At 32.4% G+C, this 23505-nt stretch overlaps 1 protein-coding gene across 1 annotated transcript in view; it reads left to right on the top strand.

Moving 5' to 3' along the window:
• LOC134728110 (E3 ubiquitin-protein ligase ZNRF3-like) overlaps window positions 1-14441 on the top strand; it is a 52435-nt gene extending 37994 nt beyond the window's left edge. Inside the window, exons 5-10 of the mRNA XM_063592540.1 lie at window positions 590-676; window positions 6495-6521; window positions 7072-7248; window positions 8052-8154; window positions 8866-10560; window positions 14110-14441. Of these exons, the coding sequence (XP_063448610.1) occupies window positions 590-676; window positions 6495-6521; window positions 7072-7248; window positions 8052-8154; window positions 8866-10560; window positions 14110-14171 (2151 nt within the window). The 3' untranslated portion in view covers window positions 14172-14441. The remainder of the gene's footprint in view (window positions 1-589; window positions 677-6494; window positions 6522-7071; window positions 7249-8051; window positions 8155-8865; window positions 10561-14109) is intronic.
• Window positions 14442-23505: the final 9064 nt, after the last annotated feature.

The raw sequence follows: 23505 nt of genomic DNA, 5'->3' as shown, positions 1-23505 counted from the left end.
TGTACAGTGGACACATTTTTGTTTAATGCATTCTTTCCTCTTTAAAAAAATAATTTTATGGGTTAGCAAGGTCTGACTCAAACACAACAAGACACTGGCTGAAATACTACAATGGTTGCTGTCATGTGTCAACAGACTGTCAAGTACATGATGCATAGGACTTGTGACCTTGTTGTACTAAGTACTTGATGCATATTGGTGCATACAACTTGTGACCTTGTTGTACTGATATCCCTTACAGTTAAAACAAAATCCTCAGAAAAATTGTGTCAATGCTCAGTCGATCAAAACAAATACAAAATGATTAGTCAAGAATACTGATGTCAAAATGGAGGCAAAAGATACCTAAGGGAGGATGAAAACTCAGAAGACCAAGGAAAAACTGGCAACACTATTGCAAAAAATCAAAAGACAGATGAAAAGACAAATAAGTCCACCATTGATTCATAGAAAACTAAATATCAGAAATTTAAGTCTCTGATGTAGATGCATTATTTTCATTTTAAAATTTTCAATATACGCTTGACATATATACAATGCAGTATAACAAATGTAATGCTGTTTTATGCAACTTTATATTGTCTTTCAGGAAAATGATAAAGAGTATTTAGATGTGGGAATTTTTGTTGCTGTTTTTGTTGCTTTGTGCATAGTTGTAATTGTGATACTTATAAAGGTAAGTGTTATTATAATCAATACCTAGTCACGGCACCAAAATAAAGACTGTACTTACATCATATATAGCTGGAACTATAAAATCATATTTTGCAAGTATCTATTTCTTGATTCTTTATTACAAAAAATAGCAACCAATTTGTTTTTTCTCACTGAACAGTAAAACAAATCAATCTGCTGATCTCAGTTTTTTGTCGAACCTGTGTCTTTTGTCACAGAAAGCTCGACATAGGGATAGTGATCCGGCGGCTACGGCTACAGGGGTGGCGGCGGCAATGTTAGCTCACTTCTTAAAAGCTTTATATTTTAGAAGGTGGAAGATCTGGATGCTTCATACTTTGTATGTGGATGCCTCATGTTACGAAGTTTCGGTCGGTCACATGTCCAATGTCCTTGACCTCATTGTCATGGTTCAGTGACTACTTGAAAAAAAAGTTAAGATTTTTTGTAATGTTAAATTCTTTCTTATTATAAGTAATTGGATAACTATATTTAGTATGTGCGTACCTTGCAAGGTCCTCATGCCTGTCAGACAGTTTTCACTTGACCTTGACCTCATTTCATGGATCAGTGAACAAGGTTAAGTTCTGGTGGTCAAGTCCATATCTCAGATACTATAAGCATTAGGTCTAGTATATTCAGTGTATGGAAGCATTGTAAGGTGTACATGTCCAACTGGCAGGTGTCATCTGACCTTGACCTTATTTTCATGGTTCAGTGGTCATAGTTAAGTTTTTGTGTTTTGGTCTGTTTTTCTTATACTGTATGCAATAGGTCTACTATATTTGGTGTATGGAATGATTGTAAGGTGTACACGTCTAGCTGGCTGATGTCATCTGACCTTGACCTTATTTTCATGGTTCAATGGTCAAAGTTAAGTTTTTGAGTTTTGGTCTTTTTTTTCTAATACTATATGCAATATGTCAACTTTCTTTGGTGTATGGAAATATTTTATGATCTATATGTTAGTCATGCAGGTTTTATTTGACCTTGACCTCATTTTCACGGCTCATTGCTCTGTGTTAAGTTTTTGTGTTTTGTCTTTTTCTTAAACTATAAGCAATAGGTAAACTATATTTGTTGTTTGGAAGAATTGTTAGCTGTACATGTCTGTCTGACATGGTTCATCTGACCTTGACCTCATTTTCATGGTTCAAAGGTCAAAGTTTAGTTTTCTTGGTTTATGTTAAGTTTATGTGACAGTTGTAATAAAGCTTTATATTTAGGACTATCAACATAATATCAATGATTAGTAAAGAAGTCGAGATATTTCAGTGTGTGCACTCTTGGGATACAAATTCTGGTAAAGTATTGTGTGTTATTTTTAACGGTTCTCAATTTTAACTGTTTTCTAAAAGTATGGGTTGTATCCATGACTTAATATAGTTATTTCAGTTGCCTTAGCTTTTTGTTGTTGTATCGATTACAAGGACATTTGTTAAATTCAATTAATCCAATCATAAAATGTAAAATTCTTTATGTTTTTAAAAGTTTTGATGATGTGCTGTTACTTTTTTCTAGACAGTATATTATGTAATTTTAATTATCCATTAATATACAATAGAATTGATGTCCTACATATTAATGTACCCTATCTTACAGTTAATAATTGATAATGTCTGTTCATTAAAAAAACGTCTTTTTAAACTGATTTTAAATTCAATATTTTATAATTCATTCCATACAAAAAAAAAATGAATTGAGGATATTATGCAGGATTCAAAGATATCTTACTGAGATAACATTTTCTGATTTATATCTCGAATAAAAAAACTTGCATTCCTGTCAATTGCACTGATTCAGTGATTATCAAAATATCTGTAAAGAAAAAGTAAGAATGGACAACCTTGACCCCTGTAATTTAGTACAGTTTAGTTAAAAGCATTCCATGCAGTCATATTAAATAGGAGATTTTGAAAAGTAAGACCCTTGAAATCTCAGATGTAATTAATTATAGTGTTATATAATTTTACAAAGAGATTTATTATATTAAGTGAGATCTTTGAATTCTATCTAATATATCAAAAGACTTTTAAAATATGAAATGGAAAATTTGAGAATGAAACGTATCATTAAATGTTCATTCATTAAGCAATACGCTTCTTCAAGTTTTTCATATAATTTATGATTTTAAATGGATTAGATTTTTATTTTGATTATTCATTTTTGAGATGAAGCCAAATCCCTCTCTAAAGGTTTTGCACTGAATTCTCAAGGTAATTTGGACTTTACTGAAAGAACAATATGGCTGGTAGTTCAAGGGAACATAATATTTGTTTTTCGTTCATTTTTTTTATATAAATGAGGCGGTTAGTTTTCTCGTTTGAATTGTTTTACATTGTCATATCAGAGACTTTTATAGCTGACTATGCGGTATGGGCTTTGCTCATTGTTGAAGGCTGTATGGTGACCTATAGTTGTTAATGTCTGTGTCATTTTGGTCTCTTGTGGACAGTTGTCTCATTGGCAATCATACCACATCTTCTTTTTTTATATAAACGGGAACAGTTCTTTATCAAATTCAGCACTGATTTTAAGATTTGAACCCAGCACCATCAAAAGTATTGGACTTAAATCTTTATTGGCTAGGATTGCCTGTTTTCCTGGTCAAGGTCTGTGGTTTTGTTTGGGTTCTACTTCTTCCTCCAGCAATCAAAAATAACTGCAAGGATATAGCCAATATAGAGCTGAAAGTGTCATTAAACATCAAAAATCAATCAATCATATCTTATTATTATCTTACCCTTCCGGAGCACCTGATATCACCCCTAGTTTTTGGTGGGGTTCGTGTTGTTTATTCTTTAGTTTTCCATGTTGTGTCATGTGTGCTATTGTTTGTCTGTTTGTCTTTTTCATTTTTAGCCATGGCGTTGTCAGTTTATTTTTAGATTTATGAGTTTGACTTCGTCCCTCTTTTATTACTTTTGAAGTGTTCATTTAGTGCAACATTGCAATAGTAATGTAATGGTGATATTAAGTATGTATTGAAACCAGAAAACAAGACATTTAATTATGTTATAATATATTGTTTTTTATCAAGACTTATAGTTAAAGATATAAGAAGATGTGGTATGAGTGCCAATGAGACACCTCTCCATCCATGTTATGGTGCATTCATAAAAGTAAACCATTATTAGTTAAAGTACGGTCTTTAACACAGAAAACAATTATAAGTTAAAGTATGGTCTTCAACACAGAGCCTTGGCTCAAACCTAACAGCAAGCCAAAAAGGGCCCCTAAAATAACTAGTTGAAACCCTGATCAGAAAGTTAGAGAAAACTAAGTTGAACGTTGGTTTGTATTTAGTAATGATGCAGTATGAATTATAGATTGGTATTTGTTGTTTTGTTACCTGTATGGTAGGGCTTTGATCATCCAGGTGTTGTCTCATTGGATTGATGTTAAGTAGTTATGTTTATCATGCATCACAGAATTCCTATTGAAACAGATTGCTTAAGTCATTTAACAAGCTTTTTGTCAAAATTATCTAAATATTAAACAAAATTTTACTTTTTTTCAATGCTGTATAAAGACTTGGTGATATTTGTAACCATTTAGTAGATTTTTATGCATTTTATGAGAAATTTGATAGAGTAAATTTAAAAATAATGGCTTCAGCAGTATAGATTTGTTCATATGTTGCCATATTATCAGGGGATTATATTTTATATAAAAGTCAGTGTTCTGTGTTCTAATTTGATATCAAACAAAATGACGGTTTATTATCATTTATTTAACATCTACTTTTAAGGCTATTTTGTTGTGCTTTGATTTATAAACTTCGATTCATTTGATATATTACATTCTTATTTATCATGTTTATGGAAATATAATTTGACAGGACAAAAAAGACTTTGTTTAACTAAATGTGAGAGAATGTATTACTTGAATCAAATGGAAAAAATGGAATTGTCAACATATTTCTTGTTTAAGAATACTTTTTCACAAATAAAAGAGTGAAGATTAAGAAATTTCTATATATAAAAAAAATATTGCATGTAAAACAGTGGCAAAAGATACCAAATACAAACCACTTTTAAGTTGACAATAAACTGACAACTCCATAGCTAAGTAATAGAAGTATAAATTGTAATATTAAAAGAGTGTTTTGGTTCATTAAAGACCTATTGGTGGCCTTCTGCTGTTATCTACTCTTTTGTCATGTTGTTTTACATAGTCCCCATTTCCACTCTCAATTTATTTATTTCCCTTGTTTAGTGTAATTAATTTATGTCATTAAATTAATATTTTCCCCATTTTTAAGAAGGTAAAAGTGTTCCTTCTATTTATATTTTGCTGTTTTGATAGAATATATAAGTTGTCAAGAAATTTGAAAAGAGAAGATTTCTTGACATGAGTTGCTATTTGAGAGCTTTATCAACCTTCACTTTATTCATATCTGAATTAATTTAGATAAAAACTGATCGTCTCATGTCCTTCTTGCATGCTTTAGATATATTAATATTCTCCCACATTGCACGACACATTTCTGTTTTGTATTCTCTAGGTATAATACCTGCACATGTAATGTAAAATGATTTTCACAACAAATTCTCATTCATTTAATTGTTGATGCATTTGATCAAAGTATAGTTTCATTGACAAGTATCATGCATAAAACATATTAAAAGCATGTTAGGCAAGTCTTTATGTCATTGTTATGTTACAAAAGGAATAAAACATCAGTAATTTCAGATTGCTATCTACTTATGTTTCTTAAAGGTCATATGACCTTCAAAATAAAATTCCATTTTAAAGAAATAACATTTTTGACTGTATAAGCCATGCATTGAATAAAGTTTTTGTCAATATTGTAATTTTTTTAATGCATTTCCTGAAGAAGAAAAAATCAAGCAATAAATCTTTATTATTTTTATTTATTTTCAAAAGACTTTAACTATTAGGGTGCCGTCTAGAAAATTGATAAAAATTATTGAATTTTAATAATAATGAAGCGAAAAGAAAATTTATAAAGATTTTTCAACCATGTTAAATCAAAGGTTATTTGGCACTATATAACATGTATAACATGTATAATGTTGGCAAGATTTATAAAATATATGATATTGCAAATTTTGCATAAACATCCTGAACCAAAATAGTTTCATTTGTATCAAAGAGACAATGTTAACAAGACTACTTTCATTAAAATTTTAGTTCTGACGTTTACAATCACATTTGGTCAGATCTACCATTAAGAAAGAGATTTTAACCATCTTTGATCATTTATAACTTGAGTGCAATGTCTTCAATAATGTGACATGATGTTGTTAGCACTGCAAAGCACTTATCTCAGGCTCCCTTACTTGCAATTTTATTAGAATGACGATTTGTTTTGAATGGCCCTGTTTTGATATTATAATAGTTAATTTGAAAAAATTAGCCCTTTATATATTCTCCTTATTCCTCTATTTTTTTAGTAGTTTAATAATAGGACCATATGGAATACAAGCACAGAAGTTTGTTACTTTTTCTGGGTTCCAGTGGATAGTGAAACTGGCAAAAAGTAACAAACTCCGGAGATAGAAGCTTAAGCAAGTAGCTGATGTTTTTACAGTTTATATGTATCTATAATTAAATTTTTCACAAAGTCTTCTACCCTCTTAGGAAGTAATAAGTTTAATCAAGCAATTGCCAGCATGCAGACTTTTCTTGCTGCATTAAAAACCCATTGTTGACCTTCTGCTGTTGTCTGTTCTATGGTTGGGTTGATGTCTCTTTGACACATTCCCCAATTTCATTATATTTTAACCTGCAGACAAATTGTGTTGATTTTAAAATTCAGTAACATGAGTAATGTCCATTTGTTTCTGTTTCAGTTTAAATGCAGACACAGAGAGCAGCAGGTATGTTTTAAGACTATTATAGGTACCAGTTTTAACAATGAAGTGAAATAAAATTCTGACTTAACCTTTAAAGACTTTAAACAGTTTAAATAATTGGGGGAATACATAGAAAATAAGAATTATTTAATGAAACAAATTACAAAATAAGAATTTCCTGCTCCACATGTGATGACACCTTGCATGACATTCTGTTAAACAAACTTGAGACATCAATCAGTGATAATAGTTTGATAGTTATTATACCTACATTTACCACATGCATAGCTATTAGAGCTTGTAATACCTGTAATACATGAATCAATATGAAAGTGGAGGTATAAATATAAAAAGAAGATGTGGTATGATTGCCAATGAGGCAACTCTCCACAAGAGACCATATGACACTGAAATTAACAGCTATACTAAGGTCACCATACAGCCTTCACCAATGAGCAAAGCGTATACTTTGTTCACAAAACAATTATGCCTAATGCAGTTTGTTATTGATGTGAACTTAAACAGCTGTTTTAAACAACTATGTTACAATAAAGATTTTGTTTATTCATTTCAGCTGTCCATGTCTGAGCTGGCAAAACAGGCAATAGCTAAACTAGAAACCAGAAAATACCAGTGTATAAAAGAAAAAAGTTTGACCAGACTTACCTCCCCTACCTCAGATGTTTATAGTCAGACTTCCTCTAATGGTGATAGTTGTGCAATATGTTTAGAAGAATATAAAGAAGGACAGGTAACCTTTCAATTACTCATATATAGATCTATAGCACAACATTGACACACCAGGAACGATCTGTTGTACAATCATTAGTTGGTTCATTGACTTAGAATATTTTGCATAGTGAACATGTTTAATTATTGCCATTTTGATTTCAAAATTTGCTTTTACTATAAAGATTAAAAAAAAGTGAGATTCCATGAGTTCCACTGTTTGTGTGTCTATCTACTATTTCAGGTTTTACATGTATTGCCATGTTGCCATGAGTTCCACAGTATAAATGTATTTATGTATTATTTCAGGTTTTACATGTACTGCTATATTGCCATGAGTTCCACTGTTTATGTGTCTTTATCTATTATTTCAGGTTTTATGTGTATTGCCATGTTGCCATGAGTTCTCCTGTTTATGTGTCTATCTATTATTTCAGGTTCTACTTGTACTGCCATGTAGCCATGAGTTCTCCTGTTTATGTGTCTATCTATTATTTCAGGTTTTACGTGTACTGCCATGTAGCCATGAGTTCCACTGTTTATGTGTGTTTATCTATTATTTCAGGTTTTACGTGTACTGCCATGTTGCCATGAATTCCACAGTATATGTGTGTTTATCTATTATTTCAGGTTTTACGTGTACTGCCATGTTGCCATGAATTCTACAGTATATGTGTGTTTATCTATTATTTCAGGTTTTACGTGTACTGCCATGTTGCCATGAATTCCACAGTATATGTGTGTATATCTATTATTTCAGGTTTTACGTGTACTGCCATGTTGCCATGAATTCCACAGTATATGTGTGTATATCTATTATTTCAGGTTTTACGTGTACTGCCATGTTGCCATGAATTCCACAGTATGTGTGTAGATCCTTGGTTGGTCAATCATAGAACATGTCCATTTTGTATGTACAATATTATAGGTAAGTAATCAACATTGACAGTCATGGATATTTGTTGGGGAATAAGACACTCCAGAATTGATGGAAATATCTCCCAAAACATGTTTAACACCGCCCCATTTGTGTGCCTGTTTCAAGTCTGGAGCCTCTGGTCTTTGTTAGTCTTACATGATTTTAAATTTTACTTCATGTATATATATGTTTTGGAATTTAGTGTGACATCCATTTCCACTGAACTAGTACATAATTTTATCTAGAGGCCAACTGAGGCCCACCTTTCAGGTGAGGGATTTTCTCCTGTGTTGAAGACCCAGTGGTGTCCTTCAGCTGTTGTCTGCTCTTTGGACGGGTGGTTGTTTCTTTGACATATTCCCCATTTCCATTTTCAATTTGAATTTCTATGTCTTAAACATTATTAAGCAAAATTATAGGAGTTGTGGTCTCCTTGCCAATGAGGCAACTATCAATTAAGACTAAAGAAAAAGTATAAATTATTAAAGGTATTGTATGAGATGATTTAGTTGAGCTTTAAATGACATCATTTACACCCATACAAACATACACTATGTGGGACAATTATCAGCTGACATACTTTACAATGTATTAGTATTTTACAAAAGTTGTGTACTCGAAGCAATTGCAGAATATCATAAAAGAATGAGAAATTGACTGTAATCTGAATTATTGTAGTCATGTTGAATTTGACCGTAATTTCACATGTTTTATTTTCAGAACCACCTGAATCACACCAGTCTTCCAGTAATCGACAAACTGAAAGTAGAAGTTCCGACCAAAGACAATATTATCAACTACCTCCTCCAACAAACAATATATACCATCAGATTACACATTCTCAATATTTACATTATTTAAATTATCGTTCAGAACTTCACAATGCATGTACATCCTGCGAGGGAACAGTTGGATCATCTGTTTCCTCGTGCAATTCTTATTGTCATGAATATCATCGAAATTCTCATCGAAATTTCTCACGAGAACCTTATCATCACAGTTATCATCAGGCATTGCAGTCATGTTGTGCTAAAAATAGAACTACAGAAATTGGTCGTGTTTTTCCGTGGAATTCTTCACTCGTCAACTCAGGGATATCTTATTCACATCATGTGACTTCATCATCGGTTCATCATCATACAAATTATTGTGGGACACACAGACAGATTCATAATTCTACTCACCATTATTATCTAGGGCAAAGTACACGATTATTCCAATATAAAATGAAAAACAATGCGGGACAAACATGTGATAGTGAACCAGAATATAATTCTGGAAAAGACACAAGTATCAAGGCTCATTACGGAAGTTGCAGTAGCGACAGTTGTTCAGACAGAAACCCAAGCAACAGTAGTTTAGAATGTCCCGAATGTGTTCAGCAGTGTGTTGTTGATAGCAACCACAGTACTTATGGTAGTAGTGGTAACCATGACAGCAGTGATAACACAAGTTACGATTCTAATGTGTTCTGGGGTGGGGGAGCCCCGGATCAAATGTGTACGGACCTCAGTTCAGAGAAAACATCTATTTCAGAGGCGTCATGTCTAGACAGGTATTCAGATTGTAATAATTTTGGAGAAATTGGCAGCTGTAAAAACTGTGATATTAATAATAGTGCTTCAACGTTAAACCTCAGTGAACTCAGTGGTTGTGACACGGCTGATAGTTTAGATTCAATGTCAGGTAAATTGGATAGTTGTCCGTCTGTAGATCGTTTATTAAATTTGAGTGAGATTTCTGGTCTCACTGAGGATAGTGAGATATCGTCTAGTCATAAAACTTGTTGTTCTTGTAATCTGAATTCTTACACTGAATTGTGTAATGATATTCCGATGGAAAGTAATACACTACCTAAGAAAAATAAGTGTAGAATGGTTCACCATGTACATAACACTGTAAATACCTTTCCAAAAGATAGACGACAAATTCTGACTAATTGTGTTGGTTGTAGAAGTCGATCGTTTATCAATCGGCAAAAGACTGACCCAAATATGTATAAATATGGATTTAATACAAATAAGTGTAGAAATCTAGTACCCCACTCTTCAGGATGCAATAATGAATTGACCAATCAGGACATGGCAACACAACAATTACATTTTAATCTACCCCACTCTTCAGGATGCAATAATGGATTAACAAATCAGGACAAGGAAACACATCAATTACATTTTAATACTCAGGGAGAATCTTATCCTAGCAATACACTCAACATTGCTGCAAGTACATTGACCAAAGAAAAATCAGCTTTTAAAAATTCTAATGGAGACTTACTGCACAATTTTCCTTTGAGTAGGTCATGTGATATTTTACCGATAATCAGGATTAATGCAGATCGTCATCGTGACAGAGTTATTTATAGACAACCAAAGCCTCTACCCAAAGACTCTATAGTTACAGCTACCTCTCAAGGTAAATTTATCAATTTATGATTGTTAAGCTGTACAGCTCATTACAGCTATTTACAAATTTGATTTTAATCTTACTTATTGATTATTTCCTTCTCAGTGTAGTAGAGTGATATGAAAAATTATCGCTAAAAACTAAGGGCACATGTGCTGTTGGCAATGTGTACATTGTCATAGGCAAAATAGCAATAAACAGATTATTATTGGTCATCTCAACTCAATTGCTTTTTTCACTTTCGCTGTACATTTCTGTACCCGCTCAGGCGAGAAAATCACTCGTTGAGATGATCATGATAATTTATAAGTAGTTCAGGAATACACTATGTACAGCTCAGGTGGATTTTGCTCTGTCCACCAGTCCACAGTTGCATGGGAATGGCAAAATTTCTAGCTTGTCCACTCTGTCCACCCATTGGTTTCTTTTGTTTAATCAAAAGACTTGCAAGTACAATCAACTGAAAAAAGCAGATAGGCATTTGTAATCAATATTTTTACAAAAAAAAGAGATTATAGCTTGAGTGGGCACAGGTAGGCTGTCCATCGTGGGACGGTGGAAAAAGCCAAACCTACCTGTGCTGTTGTGTATATTGTTTGTCCTTGTCATTATTCCAAAATTACGTCACTCTTCTAAATCAACAACCCAATGTGACATGCAACTTTCTACAAAACCATTTAGATGTTGAAGTAAGCAACCATAGGTCACTGCATGTACAACCTTCAACAATAAACAAGATCTTTAAACAAGATCTTTAAAAGGGTCCCATGCGACAAAATGTTGAACAATTCAAACAAAAATGCAAAGGGAAAAGACAATTATTATGAAAATGAAAGACAACCATCAAATTACAGACTCCTGACTTAGGACCAGTACATTTAAATACTAAATAATGTAGGTTGTCTAGAATCTGAAAATATGCAACAGCATTTAATACCAGACCCCTTTATTTCTGTGGAAGCAAGCTCATCATGCTCATATTAAGTCCTTTCACCATGTTCACTGAAGAACACATTTTTTTTATGGTCTGAATCAGGTGAGTACTTTCTGTTGGTCAAAATCAGGTGGGGGAGGGGGGTACTTTCTGTTGGTCAAAATCAGGTGGGGGAGGGGGGTACTTTCTGTTGGTCAAAATCAGGTGGGGGAGAGGGGTACTTTCTGTTGGTCAAAATCAGGTGGGGAGGGGGCACTTTCTGTTGGTCAAAGGAGAGGACTCTGTTGTTATAAATAAAGGGTCTTGACTTTCTGTTGTTGTGTATAATCTAGTGGGTACTTTCTATCGGGTAGTATTTTGTGTTGTTCAAATTTGTATAAAACAATAATCTAAAAGGATATTGGAAGTAAATGCAAGAATGAAGTAACCCAGTGACCAAAAAAAAGACATGCTTTACTTTTGTTGGAAATGTTGACTGCAACTGTCAAAAATTGCACGGATTACTTCTTTTGTTTTTATACGCCTGTCAAAATTTTGACAGGACGTATTATAATTATGGTATACAAATGTCCAGTGTCCGTCCGTCTGTCTGTCCGGCGTAAACATGTTGCAATGTAACTTGAGAACGACTTATCCAAATTTGGTGAAAATAAGATTAAACTTTTTGAGTTACGGCACTTTGTAACTAAAACAGGGGTGTGTTTTTTTCACATGTCGCACTGTATCTTAAAAACGATTCTTGATTATGGCTTAAAACTTTAAACACTTCTTAGTTATATTTATAATCTTAATATCTGTATACTTTTTGGTAATGATTCAAAATTTTATTTTTGAGTTATTGAGTATTTTGTTAAAAAGGGGGAGGGTTTTAAAACTTTACACACTTCTTTGTTTTATTAATCTAAAGATCTGTATACTTTTTGGTGATCATTCAAAACTTTATTTCGGAGTTATTGAGTATTTTGTTAAACAGGGGAGGTTTTTTTACATGTCGCGCCGTATCTCAAAAACAATTTATGATAATGCTTAAAACTTTACACACTTCTTTGTTATATTAATCTAAAGATCTGTTTACTTTTTGGTTTTGATTTAAAATTTTATTTTAGTGATATTTAGTTTTTTGTTAAAAAAAACAGGGTTGGGGGTTTCACATGTCCCACCGTGTCTCAAAAACATTATATGGTTATTGCTTAAAACTTTCTCAGAAACTGTTTATGATTATTGCATAAAACTTACACACAAAACGTCGGGCGTATCATGCTCTCATGGCACAGCTGTTTATTTCTTCTTTTATAACTGATGTATCGACATCATTAGTATAAGTTTACTGTTAAGGTTCAAACAATTTATGATTACATTGCTACAATATTGTTATATCACTGTAAATTTATTTGTAATGTGTATGACAAATTGTTATAATATTTAATATGCAAATGAGCTGTAATTTAATTGTCTTTGAATAAATGGAAGCTGAAGTTGATTTTAAATACTTGTTGTCATCGGTAGACAGAAAATCATGTAAATTAGATTTGACTTGTCAATGTAGGAGTCTTTACTTGTATATTAACCATTATTAACCTGGTATGTTAATTTATATTAAAACAAAAGTTCTAATTATAATTAAATGATCAACTATTCATAAAGGCAGTTGGGGGTCCAACAATTAAATCTGCAATCCAGGATGACTAATACATAGTTTGGAAATTATTAAGTACATTTGGTGAACCAACTCTGTTGTGTTGACTTGTGATAAAGTCTTGTACTCTCATGAAGTCAATAGAAGTGGATACCTTACATGCCTTGGTCATGTTGGTATGCAGGGCTGTCAATAAAGTAATGCAACTTTAATAAAACCTTAAAATGACAACAACACTTCAACATGTTCAAAAAAATGAATAGGCTGCAATTTTATTCAACTTGGTTTACAAGCATGACAAGGATTGCCTGCCAGTGTGACTTATTCTTAGTACATTTAAATGTTGGAATTAAATTAGCCAAATAAGAATATTGGAAACAACCCATTTAAATGAAAACTGTAAAGTGGTGTGTAGTCCACGGGGGGTCAACTTCCTATTATTGGGTATACGGGGATGTGCCAAAAACATGGGTCATAATTTTGCAAGATTTTATATAAGAATAACCCTCCTTTTTAATGACATCCTAAATTAAAATGCATTTACATTTGATAACTATATATATTATTGATTTGGGGTATGATCTATATATAAATATGCTAAATTGAGAATCTTAATTATAAATTTATGTGCACCAAATGATGTCAATTCATATATAAAAACTTAAGGGTAGCTGATATATTTATGAATTATGAGTGATGATGAGTTAGTGCTTATATAAGCATGGGTCATATTTTAGATATTGTATAAAAGTATAGGTCATTCTTTCTTAAATTTTTATACAACTATAGGTATTGAATTTCAGTGAGTGTTATATTAAAATGGGTACATTTTTTAGGCAAAAATGGCACAACCCTACCAAAAAAATATGGAAGTTACTTTAAATGTAAACTTCCCATTTTCTTTCTATTTTAAGTTTATCATGTTTATAAATTGAATAGTTTAAGGAGAGACTCATTATGCAAAAATAAAATTTCTTTTTATTTTTAGGTTCATCCGTTACTGTACTCATGAAAGACCAGACTAAACATGCCAATGGAAATGCTGTATGAAGACAAGACAACCGTATATACCTGTCCAGTGGAAATGTTGTATGAAGACAAGACAACCCTTTATACCTGTCCAGTGGAAATCTTGTATAAAGACATAAGTGACGTACCAGAGTCTTTCACTACAGTTCATTGTTGTCTGTCGTAGAAGTCATGTTTGTCTGTTATTTTTTAAGATCAGCTTATCATATTATAAATGTTTAAAATCAGTTATTGAATTTTTACAATATTGTTTTTTTGGTCTTTGACAATGTTTATTCAAAATTACAAATATTCACTTAAATTTTATTAACACAATAAATGTCCATTTCCTAGTCTCATGTTTTCTTGGGAGTATGGCACTGCAATTTTTAATGGCCCAATAAATATGATAACTAAAGCACCCTTTTTGGATATGTCAATAGATTGAAATTACCTGATTGACCTTTAGACACTTTAAATAACAATTTCAGCAGAAAAGAAATAAAGTAATTGTTATGATAAATACAATGTCTTCAATACTGATTTTCATTAAAAATTTGGAAGGCACTGGGTTCTCCTGAGTTCGGACTATTGATTATGTTCTTTTCACATATTTTCCCCTGTTTGTTGGAAATTTTATTGAAAAAACTCAATTTAATTCACTATCCCTATGTGTAGAGGACAAATCTTATTATAATAACCACCAATGAAAACTTCAACTCTCACTACCTCAGTCACAATTTGTTCATTTTGGGTTTTTTTCTGACCCCAAAATTATAATGCAAATTTATTATGAACATGATGGAAGTAATCATATTGTACCTAATAAACATTTCCAAACATGTCAATACAAATACCTCCTATAACCTACAATCATGTAAATAAGCAAAATCAAGGAGTACAATCATTATCACGTGATGAATATATACACACCGGAAGTAACAGTCGAGCAGACCGCTTGAAAGGTAAGTAGTCCTATTTAATGGTTTAATTTTTAAATTGTTATTTGGATGGAGAGTTGTCTCATTGGCACTCACACCACATCTTCCTATATATATTTACTTGTTTATATCAATAAAATTTAATAAATAAGGAAGTGCACCAAATGTCGGATACTATCTAGTTTTGAAATACACAATTATCCTTGCTGGAAAGCGTGCAGTTAATGCTAACACCTCGACACAGTTATCCGTCAAAAAATTGGAACTGTGTTGAAGTGTTTGCAATAACTGCACGCTTTCTAGCAAAAACAATTGTGTATTTTAAAACTACATACAATCCGACATTAGGTGTGCCAACTTATTAATCAAAATTTAATTGATATAAACAAGAAAATGCAACTTCTAACCTTTCAAGCGGCGAGTTCGACTGTAACTTCCGGTGTGTGTATATCCATCACATGATTTTGATTGTACCCCTTGAAAATACAATGGTAATTATTTATTAAATCTTTGCTATAATGTTAAAAATACAACAGAACATTTTGCAGACCTTGATTTAGAAAAAATAAAATCTTTGAAAATTTTGCAATTTCATGTACCATATACATGATATATGTAAGGTAACCATGGTAACTGTCGATATTCTTTTTCTTTCAGTTTCTGAAGGTTGCTTGTCTCATTGACAATTATACTCTATCTCCTGATTTTATGAAACACAAGTGTCATATATTCAAATGAAAAATGCAATGGAAAAATTCAATTTCTTTTTTTTTCAAAAAGCTTTGTTGTTTTTAAGTATAACATCCATTTTACTAAAAATTAAATAGCCTTGAATCCATGCCGCCAAGTCTAAATTTTTCTTTATTATTCAATTGATTTTATATTGCCTTTGTTTTATGTTTGATCATTTATTAAAGGTATGTTTTTGACCATATGTATGTGATAAAATAACAATGCATTATGTACAATCAATGGCCAGTATATGTCATATATGTCAGGTACTCAGTAAATGGTGGAGGTATGATAAGATACATAAATAAGCCCCTAAAATTAGTCAACATTCTTTAAACCATTTTACTTAATTGTAATAGTTATTTTTTTGGACATGGGGGTAAAATCAAGCTAATATTACATATATTTACAAATTAATTTCATCTCAAAATGTGTTTGTTCATATGAAGTTATCTTAATTTCATATAATTGTAAAACTAAAACTCTAAATACCCTCAAAAAAGGATACTCCTGTTCAAAATATTCTGTTAACTCCCCTTCAAACTCTGGGACCATGAAATATTTCTTTATATACCTCCTCAGGCAGTGTTCCAACAATTATCTCCCTTTTAATAGGTTAAACAGACTATATTCTCTTATGCACATATTTTGGAAGTGTCCAACAAGTGTTAAGTTTTACCCAATATAGAGTACCTGGTCAAAGGGAGATAACTTTATTTAATTTCCTGTATAAGAATGCTACAGTATCCTATGTAGTATAACATTTTTTTTGCGTTGCCCTTGACAATAACATAAGTTCATTTTTATTAAAGCAATTTTATTTTGAAGTTATTATCATCCAATTTCAAAGACTTAATTTCTTATTCTTTTTCTAAAAAGTTAAATCTTCTATTATAAGATTAAAGTTCAATAGTAACAGTATAAATTCACCTCAACTAAGGCACATTTTAGTCATTTATGATGAATGCTTAAAGCACTATGTATAAGTGTTGTTTTCTAAAAACATATTTGTTTTTGGCCTGATTTTGAAATGTTATTTCAAAAGTGATAATACCTATCACATTAAAGTGCTGTAGTGTTGGTTTCATAATGATGTTGAAGTGCTGTTTACTTATCACTACTTATATGAGGTCAGGTGTCAACCATTATATATAGCATGTGCATGATGTGGGAGCCTAAAATTGAGACATCAGGACTAGGAGGGGCAGAGGTTAAAATAATACATCATCACTTTTTAAAAATCCAACTTTCACCATATTTTAATTTTAACATTTATGCATTTTTTACACAAAAATATAGTTCAGAAAAACTTTGTTTAAACTAAAAAAATTATAAACGATTGAATTTAATTGATAAGTAATACTAGGGTTTTTAAGAAAAAAAATAGTTGAATGCCTGAAGCATGAAATCAATAAAACTTTTAAATTAGGGATGAAATTGTAATAACTCTCCCAATACATGTATTTTTCACTTTATAGGTTGACACGAGGGGCAATTATTTGTGAGAATGTTTTGTACTGACAAGGGTCAGTACTATTTATTTGTTGTTATATATAGACCAATTTCTGTTTACATTCTGTTGTTTATTATTGTTTCACTTTGTTTCAACCTAGTGAAATGTCAGATATTAAAAATCTAAACTTTCTTGAGCTTTGTTATATGTTTTGGTTATTGATTGTTGGTTGCTTATCATCCAGTGGTATTTTGATCTTTTTTAAGAACTTCAAACTACACATAATCAGCTGACTATAGCTTTTATATCTTGACTCAGACATTTATACCAGAACTGTCAACCAAATCGTGATGACATCTGTAAACTTTATTAACAGAACTAGTGCTTCAATATGTTACTTGTTCGCAACAAATTTATCAATAGAAAAATTATAGAAAATACAAACCCTAACATATTTATCAACTGTATATGGAGGTTCTGTTGGAATTCTGCTTTGTAAAAGTAGATGAAGGTCACGATATGAGACAGGCTTAACTGTATCTGATGTATCCTTTATCTCTAGTTCGAAGGGATAGATACCTTCAACTTTGAATTGTTTAGTGACAGAGCTTCCTCTATATATAGCGGAAAGTAAAGTTAAGATAAAGGACATTGCTAACTTCTTTTCTTTCTTCCTAAGAAGTTCCTGTATGAAATCAGCCTTATAAGAATACAGGAACAAGTCAACAAGAAAGAGACAAGTGGTTACCATGGGAATGTCGATAGATGGTTGAAAAAAGTCCTCCAAACTTAACAAATATGTTGTCAATCAAGAAATCAAGCATCTTGATAATGTATAAATAAAGCAATACCAACTCTTTCAATTTGTCTCTTAGTTTGGAATGGGGGATACTTGTGTAAAAGAGGGGCCAAAAGATACCAGAGGGACAGTCAAAATCAGAGATCGAGTGACTGACAACGCCATGGCTAAAACAAACAAAAAAATAAATAATAGTACACATTGCACAACATAGATAAATAAAGACTAAGTAACACGAACCCCATTGCAAAAACTGGGGATGATCTCAGGTGCCGCGGAAGGATAAGCAGATCCTGCCCCACATGTGACACTGGTCGTGTTGCTCTTTAATCACAAAGCCGGTAAAGCATATGAAAGTCAAATGTTTTAATACAATTTGTGGAAGACCATACAGTGAGTTAACATTTTGGGAGATCAATTAGAATGACTACTGGATCATAATTTGCGCAGTAATATCTGCCCAGAACCACATACTGAGACTAACTGAGCATGTTGTGCATAATACCGTTTGTAGAAGTCCTTACACTAGTAGTAAAATGAACTGAGCATATTCTGCACAGCAATAGTGTTTGGGGAGGACCACTTCAGCAGACTCTGAAGGGAACGAACCACGCATCAGACCAACTAAGCATGCTTTGCATATGATTTTACGGAAGTCCGTACAGTTAGACACAATGATCATAATATGCATGGTATTATTGTATGTGGAAGACCACACAGTGGACCAACTAAGAATACACGATCCGGTTATAGTATTTGTGGAAGATTTAAACAGAGAAACTTACTAAACATAACCTGCGTAGGGCTATACCGTGATACTTACTAAGTAAACTATTATTGTGGAATAAGATTGAGAATGGAAATGGGGAATATGTCAAAGAGACAACAACCCAACCATAGAAAAAATAACAGCAGAAGGTCACCAACAGGTCTTCAATGTAGTGAGAAATTCCCGCACCTGGAGGCGTCCTTCAGCTGGCCCCTAAACAAATATATACTAGTTCAGTGATAATGAACGCCATACTAATTTCCAAATTGTACACAAGAAACTAAAATAATATAATACATGACTAACAAAGGCCAGAGGCTCCTGACTTGGGACAGGCGCAAAAATGCGGCGGGGTTAAACATGTTTGTGAGATCTCAACCCTCCTCCTATACCTCTAGCCAACTTAGAAAAGTAAACGCATAACAATACGCACATTAAAATTCAGTTCAAGATAATTCCGAGTCTGATGTCAGAAGATGTAACCAAAGAAAATAAACAAAATGACAATAATACTTAAATAACAACAGACTACTAGCAGTTAACTGACATGCCAGCTCCAGACTTCAATTGATTATGATTTCATAATATGAACATCAGGCACAATCCTTCCAGTTAGGGGTTTAGTATCATACCAACATAACATATATGAGAAGAACATAACCCGTGTCATGCCAACAACTGGTTTTTCAATAAATGTGTTTAGTTCCGATGCAAAGACCCTAGGCCTATAAGTGAATCAATATTAACGCAAAAATATGCAATCTTTAATGACCTGACAACAGTATCGTAACTATATCCCTTCTTAATAAGTCTATTTAAAGGTTTTGTTAGTTTCTGATGTGAATACTGACACCTTTGTGCTTTATAAAGAATATTTCCATATAAAATTGGATGTGAAATACCTGAACGTATAAGAATATATATGTTGACCTATATTTACGAATGATGTTCTTATACCGATGATAAAATTTAGTAAATGTTTTGACTAGTTTGTGATATCGAAAACCCTGGTGCAATAATTTTTTAGTAATAAATAAATTTCTCTCGTTAAAATCTTAAACATTGTTACACACACGAACGAATCGTACAGGTTGGCGGATATATAAACACCGTAAGATGGTGACAAGGGAACGTCACCATCTAAAAATGGATAATTAACGATAGGAAATGAAAAATCATCTCTTTTATGATCTTTTATCATAAATTTTAGTAGTTAGCTTTCCGTTATTGATATAGATATCAAGATCGAGGAAAGGGCAGTGGTCATTGTTAGTATTAGCTTTATTTAAAGTAAGTTCAACAGGAAAAAATTCTTTAATACATACTGAAGTCGTCATTATTGAGATCCAAAATATCATCCAAATATAAGTCAATGTAGTTAAACAAACTGAGCATACTATGCACACTATGGAAACCCACACAGCGAAACTAACGAGTATACTAGTGTGTGTGTGTGTGAGTGTGTGTGTTTGTGTATGTCGAATCAATAATATTTATGTAACATACTTAGCACGGTAATAGGACTTGTGGAGAACCAATTAAACATACTTTTTTACATTTTACATTGTCATTTCGTGGCGTCTTATACCTGACTATGCGGTATGAGCTTTGTTTATTGTTGAAGGCCATATGGTGACTAATAAAAGTTAATTTTTGTGTCATTTGGTCTCTTGTGGAGAGTTGTCTCATTGGCAATCATACCACATCTTCTTTTTGATATTTGCGCAACAATACTGTTTGTGGAGAACCAACTTATCATAACCTACTTTATTTTTTACATTTTACACATAATTTCTGTTTAATTTGTTCACACATCGTTGTTCACATATCATTGTAAATATAACGGAATTTGACGAGACTGTCATCAAAGTGAGAGGTTTAGCGGTTTAAAACCAGGTTTAATTCATCATTTTTTACATTTGAAAATGCCTGTTCCAAGTCAGGAATATGACAGTTCTTGTCCATTAGTTTTTGATGTGTTTTGTCATTTGATTTTGCCATGGGATTATGGACTTTCCGATTGGATTCTCTTCTGAGTTCAGTATTTTTGTGATTTTACTTTTCAATAAAATGGAACTTAATTAAACTTTCATACAAGTGAGAGATTCAGCTAGCTATAAAACCATTTTCTTCATAAAAAAATGCCTGTGCGGAGATGGCAATATGCTATTCATTCGTTTGATGTGTTTGAGCATTTATTCTGCCATTTGATTACGATTCATTTTGAATTTTTCTCGGAGTATATTCTGCATGGTATGGTATACGGATTTGTTGAAGAACAGTCAGTGGACCATCTGATCGTACTATGCATGGTAATAGTTAAAAAAAACCCAGCACATTGTCCCAAGTTAGGGGAGAGTTTGGTGTCCGCAAATATGTTTAACCCAGCTACATATTGTATGAGTCTTTCTCAAGTCAGGAGCTTGTGATGTGTATTGCTTGTAGTTTGTAGCTGTATATCACATTTTTTTTTCGTTCACGATTTTTTTTATACATAAATCAAGAATTTATTTATTCTTCTTTTTAATTGTTTTTACATTTGTCATTTTGGGCTTGTTATTGTTGACTTTACGGTATGGATGTTTCTCATTGTTGAATGAAATACGGTGAACTATGGTTGTACATTCTATGTGATTTGGTGTTAAACGGGAGTTGCTTCATTTGCATGTTCTTTTTTTTAATTTTTTTTTATATATTTAACTTTGTTGGAGAACCTTACATTGCAAACGTATCATACTGTACGGTTATATTTGATAAAGAAAAGAATACATTGAAACTTTCTTAGTATATTCTTGGGGATTTTTTTTTTAGTATGAAACATGACAGAATTACTAATTGCTCAACTGCACATTAAGAAAGGTCCGTATATTCTCTTCACAAATAATACACGATGGTCTTGAGGTTTATATTTTAGGGACTGACATTGTTTGTAATCATAATAACGTGTTATGATATTCTTTTTTGTCTTTGTAAATACTTGTGTTACTGTTTAGTCCATTTTTGGAAGTATCAATAAGAAAATAGCCCGTACCAAGTGCAGAATATGATAGTTGTTATCCATTCGTTTGATGTGTTTGAGCTTTTGATTTTGCCAATTTCAGTTTAGAATTTTCCTCGTAGTGCGATATTTTGTAATTTTACCTTTGACGTGGCTCGGTACTTATACATCCCGTCATTGTCCGGTTGCTATAAAGTACATTTTTGTATTCTTGTCTTTCGTTTTTGTTGAGCAGAAAGCTCGACATAGGGATAGTGAGTGATCTGGCGGCGGCGTTAACTAACATCTTAAAATCTTTATATTTTAAAAGCTAGATGACCTGTTAACTTCATACTTTGAATATAGATGCATTATGTTACAAATTTCCGTCTGTCACACGTCCAATGTCCTTGACGTTCATGGTTCAGTGACTACTTGAAAAAAAAGTTCAGATTTTTTGTGATGTAAATTTCTCTCTAATTATGAGTAATAGGATACCAATATTTGGTATGTGCGTTTCTTGCAAGGCCCTCATGCCTGTCAGACAGTTTTCACTTGACCTGGACCTCATTTCATGGATCAGTGAACAAGGTTAAGTTTTAGTGTTCAAGTCGATATCTCAGATACTATTAGCAATAGGTCCAGTATATTTGGTGTATGGAAGGATTGTAAAGTGTACATGCCCAACTGGCAGGTGTCATCTGTTTTTGACCTTTTTTTCATTGTTCAGTTGTTAAAATTAAGTTTTTGTGTATTTAGTATGATTTACTTATAACGCATGCAATAGGTCTACTAAATAATGTGTATGGAATGATTGTAAGGTGTACATTCCCAACTGGTAATGTCATCTGACCTTGACCTAAATTTCATTGTTCAGTGGTCAATGTTAAATATTTGAGTTTAGTCTTTCTTATACTTTATGCAATAGGTCAGCTATATTTGGTGTATGGAAATATTTTATGATCGTCATGTCGATTTCAAAGGTTTAATTTTGCCTTGACCTCATTTTCAAGGTTCATTGCTCAGTGATAGGTTTTTTTGTTTGGGTCTGGTTTTCTTAAACCATAAGCAATATTTGAACTATATCCGTTACATGGAAGGGTTGTAAGCTGTGTATGTTTGTCCGACAGGAATCCTGTGACATTGACCTCATTTCATTGGTCAATTTCTAGCTTTCTTTGTTCAGTCTGGTCAAACTGTATCAATAGGTCAACTATAATTAGTGTATTAAGTGATTGTAAAGTGCACATGCATTTCATGTTGGTTTTTTTCTGACCGTGACCTCTTTTTTTTGGATCCTGCTAAGTTTATGTGATAGTTGTGATCAGTTGTTGCAAAGCTTCTTATTTAGGACAATCCACATACTATCAATAGTTAGTAATGGAGGGACGAAAGATACCAGAGGGACAGTCAAACTCATGAATCGAAAATAAACTGACAACGCTAGGCTAAAAATGAAAAACACAAACAGACTTTCAGTACTACACATAACACAACATAGATTAGAAAACTTAAGAATACGAGCAACATGAACCCTAAGGAAGTTAAGAAGGCGAGACATTTTAGCGTGTGCACTCTTGTTGTCGAATTTGCTTTGTCTATATCATTTATTCCTTTTTGTTGTTCATTCTTGTTGTATTTTTTTCATAGTAATTAAGTGTATACCACAATGTTGACTGCTGTACCCATATTTTTCACTTTTACC

Source organism: Mytilus trossulus, chromosome 8 (assembly GCF_036588685.1).
Source record: "Mytilus trossulus isolate FHL-02 chromosome 8, PNRI_Mtr1.1.1.hap1, whole genome shotgun sequence".
In the NCBI taxonomy this organism is placed as follows: domain Eukaryota; kingdom Metazoa; phylum Mollusca; class Bivalvia; order Mytilida; family Mytilidae; genus Mytilus; species Mytilus trossulus.
This window is presented reverse-complemented; position numbering and strand designations above follow the sequence as displayed.